The sequence below is a fragment of the Scleropages formosus genome, chromosome 18 (assembly GCF_900964775.1).
Source record: "Scleropages formosus chromosome 18, fSclFor1.1, whole genome shotgun sequence".
Classification (NCBI taxonomy): Eukaryota; Metazoa; Chordata; class Actinopteri; order Osteoglossiformes; family Osteoglossidae; genus Scleropages; species Scleropages formosus.
The window spans coordinates 6,691,900-6,709,649 of NC_041823.1; the positions used below are offsets into that span (position 1 = coordinate 6,691,900).

The following is a 17,750-nucleotide window of genomic DNA, read 5'->3' on the forward strand; positions in this document are numbered from 1 at the left end:
TTTTGTTCTCAAAGGAGAAACCAAAACAGTGAGGTTATGGCCAAGTGTTTCTTCAGAAGTCACCGCTGTCCAGGATGTGGAGCACAGCTCTCAGCAGCTTGCGAACATCATACGGTTGTGTACCTGGGAAATAGCCTACCGTCACTCAAGGGGATGGAAAGAGAAAAAAGTACTTCTCCCTGAGTGCCTTTGATTTAATGAGACTCCATTTTTTTAACACCTGCAAAGTTCTGCATCGCAACAGAAACATTTTTAATTTTATCCTGAAGTCCATTAAGTCAGGATGTCGTAAGAAAAAAAGGAGGGGACTGGCGAAATGAGTTCCGGAGACAAACGGAGCGCACAGATGCAGATTAGCCTTCAGAAGATGAGGGTGTAAAAGGGATTTAATGGTAGGATGGATTAGAGAAATCCTTGTAACAATGTTAAATAATTATAGTTCCAGCCGAGATCAAAGCGCCATTGATTGAACCCCTCAAGCCTTCAGCGCGGAGAGTCTTGGAAAGCAAAGATTGGTAAACTGGTGCCGGAGCCATTCTGACTGCACAAGTTAAATTGGATTGGAGGTACGGTGATATAAGACGAATCCTTCAGAAATGCGTTCACAGCTTTTGTTACAACAAACGTGGCTCGAGATGTGTTTGAAAGGTCTGATAACAGTGTCTTGAGAAAAATCGCAGGCCGAGCACATAGAAGATCCTTCCGCCAAAGTCTACGAGTTTAAGAACACCTATATACACTTCGCTTTTATACATGGAAGGCGGAATTTCTTTGACAATCTCATTACTCCGCCCCTTTATTTTGATCACATTTACTGATTATGAATCAAGCGCTTTCCTTCCGGATCAACAAAGTTTTTGTCTGTCTATTCTGGATGCGCATATTATTCTTCCAAAGAAGCTGGTTTTGTCACTTTTTTAATCATCCTCCTAAGCATTTCCAACAAGTTGTTTGAATTTTACATCCATTTATTTAGCCAACCATTTTCTCAAAAGCAACTCAAAATGTTGATACTTGCTGTGATTTACCCATTTATACAGCTATTTAATTTTTACTGTACCTTGATTAAGGGTACTGCAGTAGGAGGTGGATTTTAAAGATGGTTTCTTCGAGTGCAAGGCAGCAGCTCTAGCCACTACACCACCTGCTGCCCCTATAATCATCTTAAGCATTGAACTTGAATCTCCACCCCAGAATCTAATGACAGTGTTGTAAGATAAGACAACACTTTATTAATCCCTGGTGGAAAATTCACATCCAGCAGCTCAACGTGACACATAGCAAAGTGCACATTTACAAAATAATAAATGAATAACACACAAAAAAATCAAACTGTACAAAAATAACACAATCAAGTTCTGTAGTGTCATGCAAGACATCGTATTTGTGTAGCTGTAAAAGTATGCATCATCAGTGATCCATGTCCAAACAGATAAAATTCCGATTAGATGCTATAAACCAGATGTTTGCATCAAGACAAAGTATAAATATGATCTATATTGAGTTCAGATGAATTCAGTTTATTTTTATACAGTGTTCTTCTCACACAGTGACAGAGCACTGAACAAAGGATCAGAGGTATAATACAAATAAAAGATTGGCTATACATTAAATTATAAATATATATGCACAGTGGAACTGGCAGTGTTGTACAAGTTTTGAAAGGCGTTCATTTGTGCCAGCAGGTGGTGTAGTGATCAGTGCCACTGCCTTGTTCCAGGTTTAAATCCCAGCTCCTGCTGTGCAGCCATTTATGAAGGTACTTACCCTGAACTGACAATAAAAATACCCCGCTGTATAACTGGGGAAATCTTTGTCAAGTTCTCAAATTGTATGTCACCTTGGTTGAAGAGGTTAGATAAATAATAGTTTATTATAATATTCAGGAACCATATAAACTCTAAATGCTGATGTACTGTTACCAATTTACCTGTCAAAATGTGTCTCCACACAAAGGAAGCTCTTGTTAAGGGACAAGAACAGCATGAAAGTGTGATGCTGTAGCAGCAAAGTGGTGTATTTATAATTCAAAAATCGCTGTTTCAGGTTCCACATGGGAGACAGCTTCATTGACCTGAACTGTCCTTTAAAGTGTTTAAATGTTGGTGTGGGGGTTTCGCCTTTAATTTGAATACTGAACTGTCAAGAGGATGAAAACTGGAAGCGTTTAGGGGAGGACACTAGATTTCGACCTATAAAATGTTGACTTATAAGAACAGAAATAAGGAAAGCTGAGGAAAACCCTACAGACAACCATAGGTGTCACTTTCTGCTACGGAGAAGGTACCCGCCTATTCGCCCCCTCTCCCCCTCTCCTCCTTCTCTCTCTCTCTCTCTCTCACACACACACACACACACACACACACACACAGAATTTCTATTTCTGATGATGAAATATGCAAGCAGCGATTAGGCAGACAGCTGTGCTCTTCTCCATCCTGTGGCGTCTCCATCCTGTGATCCGATGCACTAAGAGGCTTTGTGTGCAAAACTTCATGGTTTATTAGTCATAGACTCCATCTCAAACGGTAGTAAATACCGCCATGATTACCATTCAGGACAGATATTACTAAGATTACTTGTGTTGTAAAAGAACCCAAATGCATGTTGTCCCCCAACATCCAGTTTTTACTGTAAATGCAGCTTTATGCAATTGGTGGTTGTGCCATTTTAGTATCACATCCCTCGTATTGAACATACAATACATCAGCGTGAGTGGCAGTGTTTATTATGTAAGTAGTACACAGATCTCAAATTAAATGTAAAAAATTTACATGAACTCCAGTGAATAATACCTGTTTTTGTTGTGTTGTAGCGAATGCGCAGATTATTTGATTTCAACAATTTACACAAATTTAATATTTATTTCATATAGATTTTTAATTCAATGTCTATTTTTCTTATATAAAACAGGTACTTTTTGAGAACTTAATTTATGCCACTTTCAGCATCATAACAGGTGAAAGGGCTCAGTTATTTACAAGGTTCCATTTCATAATAAATGTCCGAACTTCTCATCAGAACAATAATACTGTATCAGTATGTGTTTTCCCTTAATGCTGTCTAAGACAGGCCCTGATTTGTGTCAGTGGAATGAACAATATTTTGGCATCGCTGGTGATATGTAATGCAAGTCTAATCATAAGAAGTATTTATCATTTATTATATCAGGAGCATATACTCTTCTGACCCCATGTGAGGGATCTGCATTCCTTCTTATGCAGTACATAAATTTTACTTCTAATAATGGTCACATGGTCACTGCCAGCTGTGTTTTTGATAAGACCGTTGAACTCGTCCATGTGCCGGAGTTTGGTTCGCACAGGCTGGAAATATGCAAGGACACTGTCTGTCGCAAATACGCTGTTCTTGTGGGATTTGGGGTGGGGGCTGGGGGTGCAGCGGTAGGTTTGTAGGACTTGATCTTGACCCCCCCCCCCCAGGTCCCCACATTCTTCTCCCCTCCCTCTGAGCTCACAAAGCATGAAAGAGACAAAAAGGTTTCTTGACAGCATCAGTATCACAGCACCAGCTCCTACTTATCATGGAGTTTATACAGGAGTCCACAGCGGGGCCTCTCCTGGCCCTGGTTAGACCTCTATTATTATCGATCTGTTTATCTTTTTATCTTCTTATTTATTTAGGGCTCTGGGTCGGGGTTTCGGGGTCTTGTTTGATGAATAGCTGTAGCTGCACTTGCAGCAGCTACTAAAGCTACTATTACTGGTAGTAATATTATTAATAATCAGTTATTAAAACTGCATGTTCCTTCCCGATTGTGTGAGTGTTGCGGTATTCAATTATGCAATTTTCATTGGCATATTAATCATCTATTCAACAAACAAGCTGGTGTTAATTAAAGCAAAGCGTGGATAAAGACGTGTTGCCGGATCATCACTCGGTTTATCACCGCGCACAGGCCCGCAGTTAAGGAAATTTGGGCTGTGAGATGAATTTCAATGTCCTCCTCTTGTTTTTTTGTTTTTTTGTGTTTTTTCTTTTTTTTTAAGGGTGTATGTGTGTGTGTGTGTGTGTGTGTTTGAATACAACTTTGAAAATCTAGAAAAAAAAACCTTGAATGGTTTGCAACAAAGGGATGAATTTCCAGAAGAGGCCAAAAGGTCAGTCAGAATCACCCTATAATAGAACAAGAGAGGCTTCTATTATTATAATTATTATTATTATTATTATTATTATTATTATTATTATTATTATTATTGTTGTTGTTGTTGTTCCTTTCTACATGTAATATATAATTATAGTAGTATTTATAGAAATTAAATGCTGAGTGTAGTGCAATGAAATGCCTGCGTACTTAGCAGTTCATGTCACTGGATCAGGTAGTTTTTTTGTGCTCTGCGTTGGGGGGTCTTGGGTGGAACCGTGTGTCGAAGAATGGAGATTATTTAGGATTCGGAAAGATACGGCTGCTCTAATCATAGCTCACTGCTTCTGGTGCCATTCACAAAAAAGAGAAGGCAGTTGTGGGGGTGGGGTGGTTGGGGAGGGGGGGAGGGGGGGGCTTCAGAAGCTGAAGGCCCGTGGAAGCACTTGAGTCCCCAACTGCAGGCATCCGCCGACATGTCGCGTGTTCTCGTCTCCATTGCGAAGGGCACCTTTATCAGCGCCGGTCGCTCAGGAACCCTGCAACAACCGGAGGGCCGAGTTGTCTCTTAACTGAAACATTAGATCTCCGCGGTTTGAAGCGCTCGGCTGCGCCGCGCCCGGGGAGCCGACCCGACTCCGGCGTCGACGGCGATGTCGTCGTCCCGTCGTCAGATCGCCGCGGCGCTGAGACGGGGCCCCGTTTTTCTGCTGCGTTCGCTCGAATCTGAATCCACTCAAACAGGCTGCTGCGTCGCAGAGAGATTCCTTCTCTGGGAAAAAAAGGAAGAGGCAGAGTGAGGGAGAGTGAGAGGGTGAGAGAGAGAAAAGTCAAAAAAAAAAAACTTCCACATAACAATGCCAGGGAAAAATCAGAACATTTTCCGCCGAAAGATGGGCCATTTCCAAATCCTTGTGCCCTATCAGACAAATTAAAGTAAATCAAGCATGAAATGAAGCAGAAGAGCCTGGAGATAAGGCTCCTTTAAGTCGTTTACAGATTAGGATAGAGAGTGAGGTGCATCTGGTCTCTGCCAGTGAAGGAGGCTACTTTCTCATTTCACAATAGCAGCCTGTGTATAGGATTACTTCCCCCTGTCACTGACATGGGGGAGCGGAGGGGGGGGGGGGGGGGTGAAACTGTCTGCAAAATGTTTCTAAATATGTCCCTAATGTTTCCTACCAACTTCAGATGTGTGGCGAAGAGGTGATAATATGTGACGGAACGTAGCTTTTATGAAGAGAAACAGCTTGGAAAATATTCCTGTTATTTTAAAGTGTGGCCTCGGTCGCCGCCAAATGCGTTGCCCGTGTTTTTAACGTATATGTATTTATTTTGTTATTTTATTTCGTTTTATTTTACTTTCAGACCGCCCCCCTCGAGAAACTGTGAAATTTTGCGAACGTGGAATGTGGGAATGTGTCGTCGCGCGTGATTGGCTGCAGGGAGTCACATGACCACAGATGTAACCGCTGTAATTGGACATGAATTCCGTATGTTTTGAGCTTTGTGGAACTGCTTATTCCAAGCGATCATGATTATTAATGGCCAGAGATATGCCCGGAATGATAGTGAATTATAACTTTTACTCTGTAAGAAATATGGACATTTAATGTTTTGCACATGAGTCTTATTCAGAGCATGCTGTGCCCTTGGTTATTTTTGTGAATCAGTTCAAAGAAATGAAATTTTAATTCAACTCTGTTAGTAGAATATCACCAGTGTGCAGAAGTACCATCTTTCCTCCTGCTGTTTCAGGAACAGGTTTCCTTTCAGTCATGCCACTTTCCTTATATTTTCTTCAATAACCATATGAATGGACTTGGAGGAGGGTTCCTCAACCCCCTCTCCCTGGCAACGGCTCAGCAGCCAATTATACAGCTCCGTGCTTTATGGTTTTCACGTAATTTACATAAAAACACAACTTCTGCTGGTTTGCATGAAGACAAACATCTCCTGGCTGTTACTGGTAAGTTAACCCAAGAAACCGAGCAGATGGATGCAAAAGTGAGCAAGATGCCGTGGCCCTTGTCTGCTGTAGAAAGGCCTGTAAAGAGAGTAATGGGGAGGATGACACGGATGAGAGGAAAAAAAAAGTTTCGCGAGCTGTGATGTCAGCTCTGCGTTTTTGTTTTGTTTTGCAGCCAAAAAAAATATGTCAACATATTGCAGAGTTGCTCCGGTTGTTTTCTACGTAAAAGAGACGCCGTGATGTGGAGAAAAGTTTCTGAGAAAGCTGCGGCTACAGCCATCAGCCAGCTATTTCTCTCAACCGAATGCCCTCCGCAGACATGGTTCGCTGTTTGGGTTAGAAGGTTATGATGCCGGCAGACGTTTAACGTTACCGTGGTGACAAATTTGGTAGCGCTGATCTCATCTTCACCAGATTTTGAGGAGAACAACACAGCTCTCTCTTACATACGTGGTCAACATCGAAGGTAGCCAAAGGTCACGCCTGTTCAAAGTTGCAGTTTCGTTCAAGTGTTTCTTTTCACCGATTCATTTAATTGTTTCCGGTTACTAATATCTATTGTAGCTAGCTGGGCACGGGCGGACGGGCCGCTGTGCAGATGAATAAATAACACAGTTTAGCTTCGCGCCAGAATGAGACATAGAAAAAGAGATTTTAAGTTATTCAAAATAAAAGCAAGTCATAAAACTGTCTTCAAAAGCCAAACTATGATGAGAACTTTGCACAAGCAATGTCCTAGAAGGGAAACTGGTGGAGTGGCCTTGAGTGAAGTACTTAAGATTGAAAGAAAAAAAAAATCCAGGTGCATAAACCGGTAAAAAGTGTGAATTTTTAAAGTCAGTAAGCAGCTTTGGATGAAACGGACAATAACGCAAAGCAATTTACGTATCGGCGATCCTCTTATCACACACGTGCATTCGGGAAGCGAGTGGCTGAAACAAGAGCGTCAGGTGAACCAGGCGTGCATGTGAGTCCAACACACCACACGTGGACCCGACACGCGCCACCGATGTCTCCCGCTCCTCTCCCTCAAAGCATTGACAGGAGCTCTCAGCTGCAGCGGCGAGTCCCGGGTACAAGGAGTTCTCACCCCCCCACCCTCCCTTCAGCTGGTCGTTAGTGGCTGGTATCGCGACCTTGACCTCGCTGGCTGGCGACTTGGGTTTAGCAGCTTTATCGCCCTATCTCCAGGCATTTAAAAATACTCCTGAAACTGGATGATTTAACCCGCTTTTACGCTGTTCACATCAAAACTGGATGAAAAAAAGAGCTTAATCCATCTTATCTGTTGACTGTCAAACTGCTCCGGCTAAAACCTACTCACAAAAGACAACTAGGTCACCCAGGAGAAACAGAATTCCGGGTTTAGGAAAGTTTGAAATCTGGTAATTGAGTGTGGAAAAATGAGAGAGGGAGAGCCAGGCTGGTATTAATGATGGCTGTAATAGTGGAAATGGCTGTTCTTCAGCCTTCTACCCATCTCTAAGTAGAATTAGCACATTAAAAATGTATTTTTTGCCACATTTACCAAGGTTCCTTCCAAAGACAATATTTACTTACCACTGCCATTTTAATGTCAAGATCGACTCAACTAATGCATGAATCACACTGGCCCAAAGTGCATTCCTGTAGTGGTGAGAGATCCTGCCTTTGAATGTTGAGGTTGCGGGTTCAGATCCCCTCCTGCTGCAGTCCCTTTGAACAAAGTAGTTAACCTGAATAGCTCATGTCCAAAGTGTATAAATCGGTAAATTATTCTAGGTAGCTTGACAGCGTAAGAGAGTTTGGAGAAAGGCATCACAAAAATGAATAAATACCATGTAAGCCCTGAATTCTTTATTGCTGTTTACTCTCATGCATCTGGATGATGTAATTATAAATCAGATTTTACAAATGTATGTCGAATATATAGATCATATTAGCCAATGTGAGGAAGACAGTTCAAAATTATCGTGAAAAGTCAGTGTCCTCTAGATGTAGGTATGGATAAATGGTAGGGTAGGATTTTTTTCTACTCATTCCAGGATGCTATCATTGGACACCGCGCCACTTCATCTGCAGAGCATGAACGCTGTTGAGATCATTATCTTCCTTGCTATAGGCATTTGATCAAGTCACGAAGGCCACAACTTGCATGTCCCATTTGTCTTACACAAAAACTATTTTTATGGTAATGATTAATCAGTCACCAGTAATATCTGCACCACTGATATGAAATAAATTATAGATAAGATATTGCCTTGATAATTTACAGCAAAAAAAAGTTATGAACTCTTAAGTACACATTTCATATTCATCTACACGTTTTAATTTTTTTTTGACAAAACAAAAATGAAAATATCCCGTGACCATGTACTAAGCTGCAAATATTGCAAGGAGTTTTCTCATAACCAAAGGATTCGATTTTGACCGAAAGTGTCCTTCTCTGCTCAGGACTCAGGTAAGTTGGGTTGAGACTCAACCTCCATGTACGTCCCTGGTCTCTCCAAGCTGCCACTTGTGTGAAAACAAGGGTGAAGTGAGGGTGCATGCATGTGTGGGAGGGCTTCAGATGAGCCACCAGCACCCTACACTCCCCAACCCCCCCATCCTCACCCATCACCCCCTTCCAGCCCCTTCCTACCCGTCATACGCGGTTGCCTGGAAACTTTACTCGGCGAGACGTCAACTTTCTCTGGCGCTGCTCAAAAGGAGGTCCGTGCCGGGCAGAGTGGGGTCTTCGTCTGGCGGGGTGAGAAATAAAAGCTCCTTCTGTGTTTTAAAACAAGTGTCTCGCCAGGAGATAATGGTGCAGCTCCAGGTTATAAATGATGCATTTTGTTCGCTTGGACCTGATAATGGCGGTTCGTGGGGGGAGGGGGGAAAGTTCATCGCTCCCTTATCAAGGCGCAGTGACATTTCTCCTTCAGCTGTAAAATTTCATATCACATATCTCCTTTAAAGCTGCAGCACCTTTTGTCGGGCGATACAGTGCTCTCCCTTTCGCTCTGTATGCTCCACACGCTATATTAATTTGTGTCCTGTTTGGCACCTCTGTAACGCGCTCTGTCAATAGCGATCGCATCAATAGCCGTGTCTATGAATTTGCACGCGTGACTTTTAGGACACCCTCACAGTGCGTTCCCACCTGTACAAGAAGTGCTTTATCAATGGCCTTTTTACCCACAAAATATTAGCATTGTGCACTTTTCATAAAACAGTTTTTTTTTAGTACAACTGAACTATTAATTAAATTTAAAAAAATATGCCTCAGGCCTGTGAGGGTATTGAAAAATATTTTTGTGTTTTCATCACAGGTATGTAAAGTCAAATGTAGAGTTAGTTATAGAATACATTAGTTCACTTGTATGCCTTCCGAAATCATTGTTTTATTTTCTTAGTTCGGAATAAAATGTATCCAAGTAAATGTATTGTACTGGTGTAATGTATTAATGCATACAGTTAATTAATATATTTCTGGTATTGTAGACTAGCACAATTTTTCAAACACTTCTCTAAAATCACTTCAGTTCATTCAGTTCTATTGTACATTAAGAATTCACAGTAAAACTGAGCGTGTTTGGCGATATATTGAGAACACCGCATGAAAACGGACAGGAACCATACAGTAACACAAAAGCAGAGGCAGCCACATATGAGACATATTGCGTTAAATGTCTATTAGAAATATATGTGCAACAAAAAATTTCTTAGTATTTGAGGTTCTAAAAGAGCGGAGTTTGAAACCGGCCGAGTGGGTACATCGGTTTTGCTAAATTATGTAATTTTGCAAGGAAAACTGCTGAAAATCATGACATTGTTTGTAAAACAAGGAAAAGTGGCTTTAGAATTGAGGAAGTGCTCGCAGGTCAAAGCTCACTGATGATTTTGGACAAACACTAAGCAGGACAGTTGCAAACAACCACAATAACCATAAATAAAATTATCATGTAATTGAACGAACACCTTTTGTGAATCTGTCTTAACAGAGTTGGTTTCCAGACGACAGCCCGGCTATAAATCCCACTTGTGTCTGAGCTTAGTGTGCAAAAGTGTGACGAGCATGGCGTAATGACTGAAGAAAACCCAAGTACACGAGGCACCCTATGGTTCAAATGCTGTTTCATCGTAAACTTCCTGTATCCCAGGGAAACAACGTTCCCATACAGCCATGTGAAAAATAAAAGTGGATTCATTCATTAATTTTCGTCTCCCAAATCGGCAGATCCAACATGAAACTTCTATGGGACATTCCGAAAAACCATCCCCACCACCTGTATTCCTCAAAGGAAGGGTTGATCCTTCTCCTTATTAGTTACAAAATACGATATTTTCACTTTCTGGTTCTTCATCCACCCCTTGTTGTTGTCACGGACACAAAATAATAGATTTATTCTTCTAGCTGATGCCTTTTCTCCAAAGAGACTTACAATGTGAAGCTACGTATAAGTATTTACTCATTTAAATAGCTGGGTGATTTTACTGGAGCTATATTAGGGTAAGAACCTTTCTCCTGGGTACTCCAGCTGGAGGTGAGATTCAAACGCGCAACTTCTGGATCCAAAGATAGCAACTCGAACCACTACAATATGCTTCCAGCTTCCCCCAGTTTGTCACTTGAAAGCTCCCATGATTTTTGTCAGTAGTCGTATGTCCAGGATGTGTGTATATATATATATGATAATATCTGCAAAGTGCTAGGAGGAAAGCATTTGGACAGCAGGTGATGTAGTGGTTGGAGTTGCCATCTTTGGACTCAAAAGATCTGGCTTTGAATCCCTGCTCCATGATCGAGGTACTTGCCCTCTAATTGATACAGTATAAATTACTCTCTAATTGATTAAGAACAAATTACCCAGCTCTATAAATGGGTAAATCAGTGTGGGTAGTTTGGCAGTGTAAGTTGCTTTGGAGAGAAACACCAGCTAAATGCTAATGTAGGAAAGGTCATGGCGAAATGGCTCCTCCTGGTTGGGCAACCTATGAAGCAACATCTCCCACCTGATGACTAAGGAGGTTTGGAGGAGACACTGAACATCAGTGGCCGGAATGTGAGGTCACGATGGCCGCAGTCACCTGGTCCCTCAGCTCGTGCCTTCACACCGCACTTCCCCAATAGCTCCGCGCTCCTCCAAAGAGCGGCGCTTTCGGAAAGCTTGCATTTTCCACGGCGAGAACATTATTTACGCCTTCTTCGGACAGCCGTGTGCCCCCTTTCTTGTGGCGCGCCGGTGTGAAGTCTCAGGTTGAGGTATGATTAGAAGGAACAGCTGGAAAGAGACCCCCATCATGGTCAATCCCATAACGGTGCTTTATGCTCTTGCTGCACTATTCCCCTTAAGCTGGCCCTCCACCATTGACAAGCTTGTTACCCTTCAGTCGTGTGCCACCGAGGGGAGGGGAGGGGAGCCGAGCCGAACCGGGCGGGGGAGGGGCTCCCACTCCCCTCCGCCATAAGAAAAAACAAACAGATGCCAGCGTGGAGCATCGCGGCACTATCCGAGGAAGATCTCCCCACACAAAGGGACATTCATTGGTCTGCCAAGTATCTATGGAGAGGAGGAACAGGCCCTAGAGTCTAGCGACAGATGATGATCTTATCGAAGGGTGGGAAGGGGGTGGAGTGAGGGGTGGGGGGTGGAAAAATCTCTTTAGTCACATCGTCAGTTCCTCCTTGCCAGGACTGTGGCATTTCGGCGTCGGGATGAGTAGCCTGAAGGGGAACAGGGATGTTGTTTGTGAAAACCCGCTGTATCGCTCCGCCCCTCTTCCCTCGCCTCCTCAGTCTGCTGAGAGCTATTAGGGAAAATGCCGCGGCAATATGTTATTTTTTGTCATATAAATCGCAATTAAACCCGAAGCTTCTGTCGAATTCGTGCTGTAATATTAGAGGCGAGCGTGGGATTTGCTCTTGTTTAGAAATGATAAAAATCGGAAATGTTACATTTTTAATATCCTAAAGGAGGAATGTCTTTGTGCAGCCAACCTACTGAAGTTAGCTTTACACGTGTGATAATTTGTATTTGAATAGTTTGCCGACCGTTTGTTTCCTCAAAATCGTGTGGCACTACATGCATGTATTTAGAAAAAGTATTAAACATATTTTAGCTATCACCAGGAATCAGAATTTTTATTTGTGTTAGTATAGCTTATCACATGTGAGTGTTACAGTCAGATATTCAGGGCCTGAAAAGTATGACAAATATGCACTGTACCCATTATTTGGATATTCAAATGAAAAGTGAAACTGTGATGGAGGCAGCTGGACAACATTTCTGAAACTGGCAGTTCTTTGTGAATTTGTCCTATTTATAGCTGCTTCATAAATGTTAAATGTTCCTGACGAAACGGAGTTGAAAATGGACAGTTTATTTTAAAGCGATATTGTGAGTTTGTAAATGCATTTGTTTATTTCTACATCAGTAATATTGTAATAGATTTAATGTATATAATGGGGGCAGCAGGTGGGGTCGTGGTTAGTGCACACCCTGCGCTCAAAGGACCCGGGTGTGAATCCCACCTCCTGCTGTGGTACCTTTGATCGCGGTACTTCCCCTTATCTGATACAGTAAAAATCACCCTGCTGAATAAATAGGTAAATCATCGTAAGTCGCTTTTGAGGACTGTCGGTTAAATGAATAAACACAAATGTAAATTAAAAATTAGGCTCCACTGGAGTCTGGGAACAAAGAAGCGCTGCTGTGTGTGTTGAAGTGGATATTGTTGTTTTTAGACACACAACTTTTGCCCGTGTTATGAAGTTTAATTTTTCCCGGTTTCCCCTGACGGGAGTCCAAACTGCATGCAAATGGTCCCTTTCGGACTCGGCAGCTTCCTCAGATCTCGCTTGCTGGTGTGCGCAGCATCTGCGAGGGGCCAGCTGGGATTCGAGGTCCTCTGGCTACGTTTGGAAGAGGACACAAACAGCTGGCACCCAGTCGCTGTGCGCCCTACCCGCACACACCCCACCCCCTGTAACCACCCTCCCCGGCGCCCCACAACACGCACACACACATTTTTCACCTCTCGTTGTGAGCATTTCACTGACCCTCGCTTTAATGCAATAAATTATCCCCGACCCCACCTCGGAAAAATGTGAAAACATATGAAAATTCATGAGGTGCCGTAGTGCTTACAGCTGTCACCTTACGCTCAAAGGACCCAGGTTCAGATTCTACCTCCTGCTGTAGTACCCTTGATCACGGTACTTACCCTGAACTGATGGAGTTAGAAGCTACCCTGGTGTACAAATGGGTAAATTGCTGTAAGTCACTTTGGACAAAGTATCAGCTAAATGAATAAATATATTTTAAAGGCAAAAAAATTTTGTATTTCTTTACAAAAATCAGATTTGCCTTGTGGGCATGACCACAACAGGTCAGTTTCCCTCCAGAATGTCTCCACAGACACACACACACACACACATCTATCTGAAATGAATAAACAAATAAATAAATGAGCAGACTAACAGGTCCACTGCCAGTGAACATTTTCCAAAGTGTTAAGCAGGGCTAAATACGAACTTGCGTCCAAGCGGTTAAGGGCCCATGGCCTTATCAGAGGACAAACAGAATGCATCAAGCCGCGTCCACACTCCAAGTCGCGCCCCTCTCTGACGCTCGCCAGCTGTGCTTGAATGCTTAATTATTTCGTCTTAATGAGCTTACCCACCTTCCAGCCCCACGGTACGCTTTCGGGGGCCGACGGGCAACCTATCCCGGTGACATTTCCTGCCGAGCTCACCGAACAAAGGAAAGTTCCGGCAACTGTCCGCAGGTGGAGTGAAGTCCGACCAGAAAACCATCCCTTCAACGTACAGCTCTGGCAACACATGGATAGCGAGGATGAAAACCCACAGAAAATGCCGGAAGTTAATTTATGATGGTGGAGTTGGGTGGGTGGGTGGGTGAGTGTGTTTTTTTATGTTTTTGCAGTCAGTGTTTCCAGGTCTATGAAGATATACTTCATTACAAAGACATACATTTTTGTAAAACTTCTATTAATAAGTACTCCTCACATCATTCTGGCATTTATTGCAGATGCTTTCCAAGTGTGGAGTAAGTGCTTTAGTTGTTAGAACTCCCGTCTTGCACTCCAAGGATCCAGATTCAAATCCCACCCCCTGCAGCAGTACCCTTGAGCGAGGTAAAAATTACCTTGTTGGTAAATGGTTAGGTCAGAGTAATTTACTTTGGATTAATTCATCACTGAAATAAAACGTCTGTAATGTGCAGCTGACCTGTCAACATGTCAGAAATGCACAGAGGAAAACTTGTGATGTTTTACTCTTTTATTATTATAAAAAGTATTATACTGTATCATCCGCTTATTATCACACTTATGATTCCTTCGCGTTCCGAAACCACATGTCATTTTGCTTTCATATCAAAACCCGTCTCTTCCGGACTCACTTCTCCCCTGATCTCCTGTCTGCCTTGTGAACTTTGCACAACATTATCTGTCACTGTTAACTTTGTATTGAATAATAAATTTCATATTTCGTTACGCTTAGGGTTAGGCCTTAAGAGTTAGAGTTAGGGTTAGTGGTTAAGGTTAGCGATTAGGGTTAGGGTAACAAGTTGGGGTTAGTGATCAGGGGTTACAGATTGGAGGTAGGGTTTAATGACAATAAAGATGAATTGTGTGTGTGTGTGTGTGTGTGTGTGTGTGTGTGTGTGTGTGTCCTGTCAATTCTATATGCATCTACTTGTAGTATGAATAATGTGCGCTGGCAGTATCAGTGGTACTGGACAAACTAACTGTGGTAAATGTAAATTAAATCGGGGCTGATTCTGCGCAGTCGGGGAAAATAAGAAGGAAACGGGCGCATTGCAAAATGCTGATGTGTTACGGGGGAACCGAGGCCGAAGTCACAGCGCTCAGGCGCGAGGGAGGAGACGCGTGTGTGGAGATAAAGTCGATAGCGGCCGGGTTTTAGGGCCTAATTCCTCCGGAGCCATAGGTCTCCCCTTTACTGAAGCCCCGGCCGTTGCCAAGGCGACCGCTCGGAAAATGCGCACTTGAGAACTGCGTGACTTTCTGCAGGAATGGAGTCGTGACCATGAGTCTATTATCATAACCGTTTGATTAATCGCCGTCCTAAAAAGTACACTAAATCTAAGCGATAAGATAGCGGGGCGCGCCGCCGCACTAACAGCGCTATCCCGTTACACATTTAATTAAGTGCAGAGCACTAACAAGGGGGCCTTCCTGGAATAGCAGGAATAGCCCTGCTGCCAGTTACTAAGCCTGCAACATCTCATTGAGATTATCGCACAAGTAGGAGACTTCCAAGAAAGGTTTCCATGGGGTTATTTTGATATAATCCCTCTGATTGACTTATTCGTGTTGAAGTCAGTCCAGCGATGTAGACGGGCCGCTCCGAACCGTCAGACTCCCCCCCCCGCCCCCGACCCCACCCCACCACCGGTTACGGCGTTTGCGTCTCCTTCCCTTTTCCTCCACTCATCCAAAGTGATGCTGTAGGAAAAGGAGGCTGTACGGAAAAGCGGTGAACAGAATGCGGATGTTAAAAGTGTTGAAGGGCGTCGAAGTAGAACCCGAGTCTTGGTACGGAATTGAAGCGTCGCGTGGCATTTACGGAAACCCAAGTTTGTTAGCCCCGAGTCCGCCGTAGCTCGTCCGGCTAAAGTACTTTCCAAAAGGAGTAAATGATGGCTTCTAGCCCACTCCCCAGTGATTCTAACCTTTTCAACAACGTGATCCCTTAAACACACAAACTCGATGGTCGACAGACTCTGCCTGTGTGTGCGAATGTGCTTCTGCTCAGCGGGAAAGTGGCCATTAAAAAACCGAGTTATTGTAAATTTGCATTTAACAGACCCCCTTGTCCAATGGAAATTATTGTACTGGTAATATTAAACAGCTTCCACTTATGGACCCTTTTACCCAACAGAGCTATTTAACACACACACACAGAGGACAGTTACACATATTTTGGAAGAAATGGGCAAACTCCACGCAGACTGAGCTGGATTTGAACCCAGGTCCAAACCTGCAACCCAGGAGTGTGAGGCACCAGTGCTACCCACTGTGCCTCCACCTTACATCTCCATACAGCCCGATATAAACACAGTGGGCGGCACGGTGGCACAGCGAGTAGTGCTGCTGTCTCATAACACCTGGGGGGTGCGAAAGGATGTGGGTTTGATTCCTGCTCAGTCTGTGTGGAGTTTGCATGTTCACTCCGTGGGTTTTCTCCAGCTGCTCTGGTTTCCTTCCACACTCCAAAGACACACTGTTCAGCTTCCCAAATAGACAGAGAGAGTTTGTTCCCTGATGTATGGATGAGTAACCCAGTGTAAGGAGTGTATCTAACAGTGTAAGGCACTGCAGTGGATAAGGTGTGTGGGCTCATAACACTACATAGTATCCATTGGCAGTTGCTCTGGAGAAAAGTGTCTGATAAATAAATGTGAAAGGAGGGTAGCTCTGTACAAGTTATAGAGTAGTGAGTCACACCTGTCGGGCTTTGAACGGCTCATCCTCTCCCTTTAATCACAGACGTGACCGTAAGTTGTTCTTATAAGTCGGCCCGCGTGCGATCAACGATTTTTCCCTCTATTTCAGGAGAGCTGGACATTTTCAACAAAGACGGCGAGCGGCGCATTCACAGCCGTCACCAGCTCCCAGTGGGCACCACCTGGGGACCCTTCGAGGGAAAGATTGAGATGAGCACGGAGGGCGGAGGCGGCGGTACCCTGGTACGTTGTCAACTCTGCTTTCCTTTCACATGTGCGAACCGCGGTGTTTTGCGCCTGCGTCCTACTCATTAGCCGAGGGCTCGTCCACTCGCTTTCCCTCAGCCGCTTGCTTCCCCACTAGTTGGTTCATTCCGGAAAACAGCGATGCTTTTACTTTCCGTTTCATCACTAGAAAGTAGCGCAGAGACGTACAACAGAGCATAGCGAAGCCAATTTTAATAGGAGGAGGGGGAGAAAAGGCTCCCATGACACCGAAAGACAAACCAAAACCATGAAGTTGACTGTTCTGGAATCAAATTGGACTGACAAAGGGCTTTGAAGTGCATCCATTTTAACTCTTTAATCTGCATATTTTATGACTAAATGGTTTAATTGGTAGATTTTGAGTTCAGTCCAGGCCTCAATTCAGTGTAGTCACCATCCATTATATTTGATGTTATTCTCAACACAGCTTTCCCTCAGTCGGTCACCCCCCCCCCCCCCCCCCTCCTTTATTTAAACATCCTCTCTAAGTTCTTTTAACTGCTCAAAAATATGTTGACCTGGCTGATCTGGTGGAAAAAAAAAACCCTTTTGGGTGTAATATTTAATTTTGCTTTTGGATTAATTAAGCAATACTTATTAAAAATTGTGACAAATCTCAGTTATCCTGTTAAGAAACATAAGGAATCGTCCTCAAGGAGTTTGGACTCTGCGGTCCGTTTTTCCGGGATTACTTTTGGACTGCTTGACAGCTTCCATCCCGTGCGGTATTTCCCAGATTTATTTCGTTTTGCTGTTTAAAAAAAAAAAAAAAAAAAAAAGAAGAAAAATCATTTTAAGACCTTTGAATAAATGAAAGTTATTTTTTTCTTACATCAGTGAAAACTTTAACAGTGTTCAGTGGCTGTATTTAAAAGTTAGCTCTCCTTAAACCCGCCCCCCCCAGCATTAGCACTTCAAATTGGAATTATATATAAATATATATAAA

At 43.2% G+C, this 17,750-nt stretch overlaps 1 protein-coding gene across 1 annotated transcript in view; it reads left to right on the forward strand.

Annotated features, from left to right (window-relative positions):
- The window catches only part of zfpm2a (zinc finger protein, FOG family member 2a), a 144,706-nt gene that overhangs the window by 54,685 nt on the left and 72,271 nt on the right, over positions 1-17,750 (forward strand). Inside the window, exon 4 of the mRNA XM_018763021.2 lies at positions 16,647-16,780. Coding sequence (XP_018618537.2) covers positions 16,647-16,780 — 134 coding nt within the window. The remainder of the gene's footprint in view (positions 1-16,646; positions 16,781-17,750) is intronic.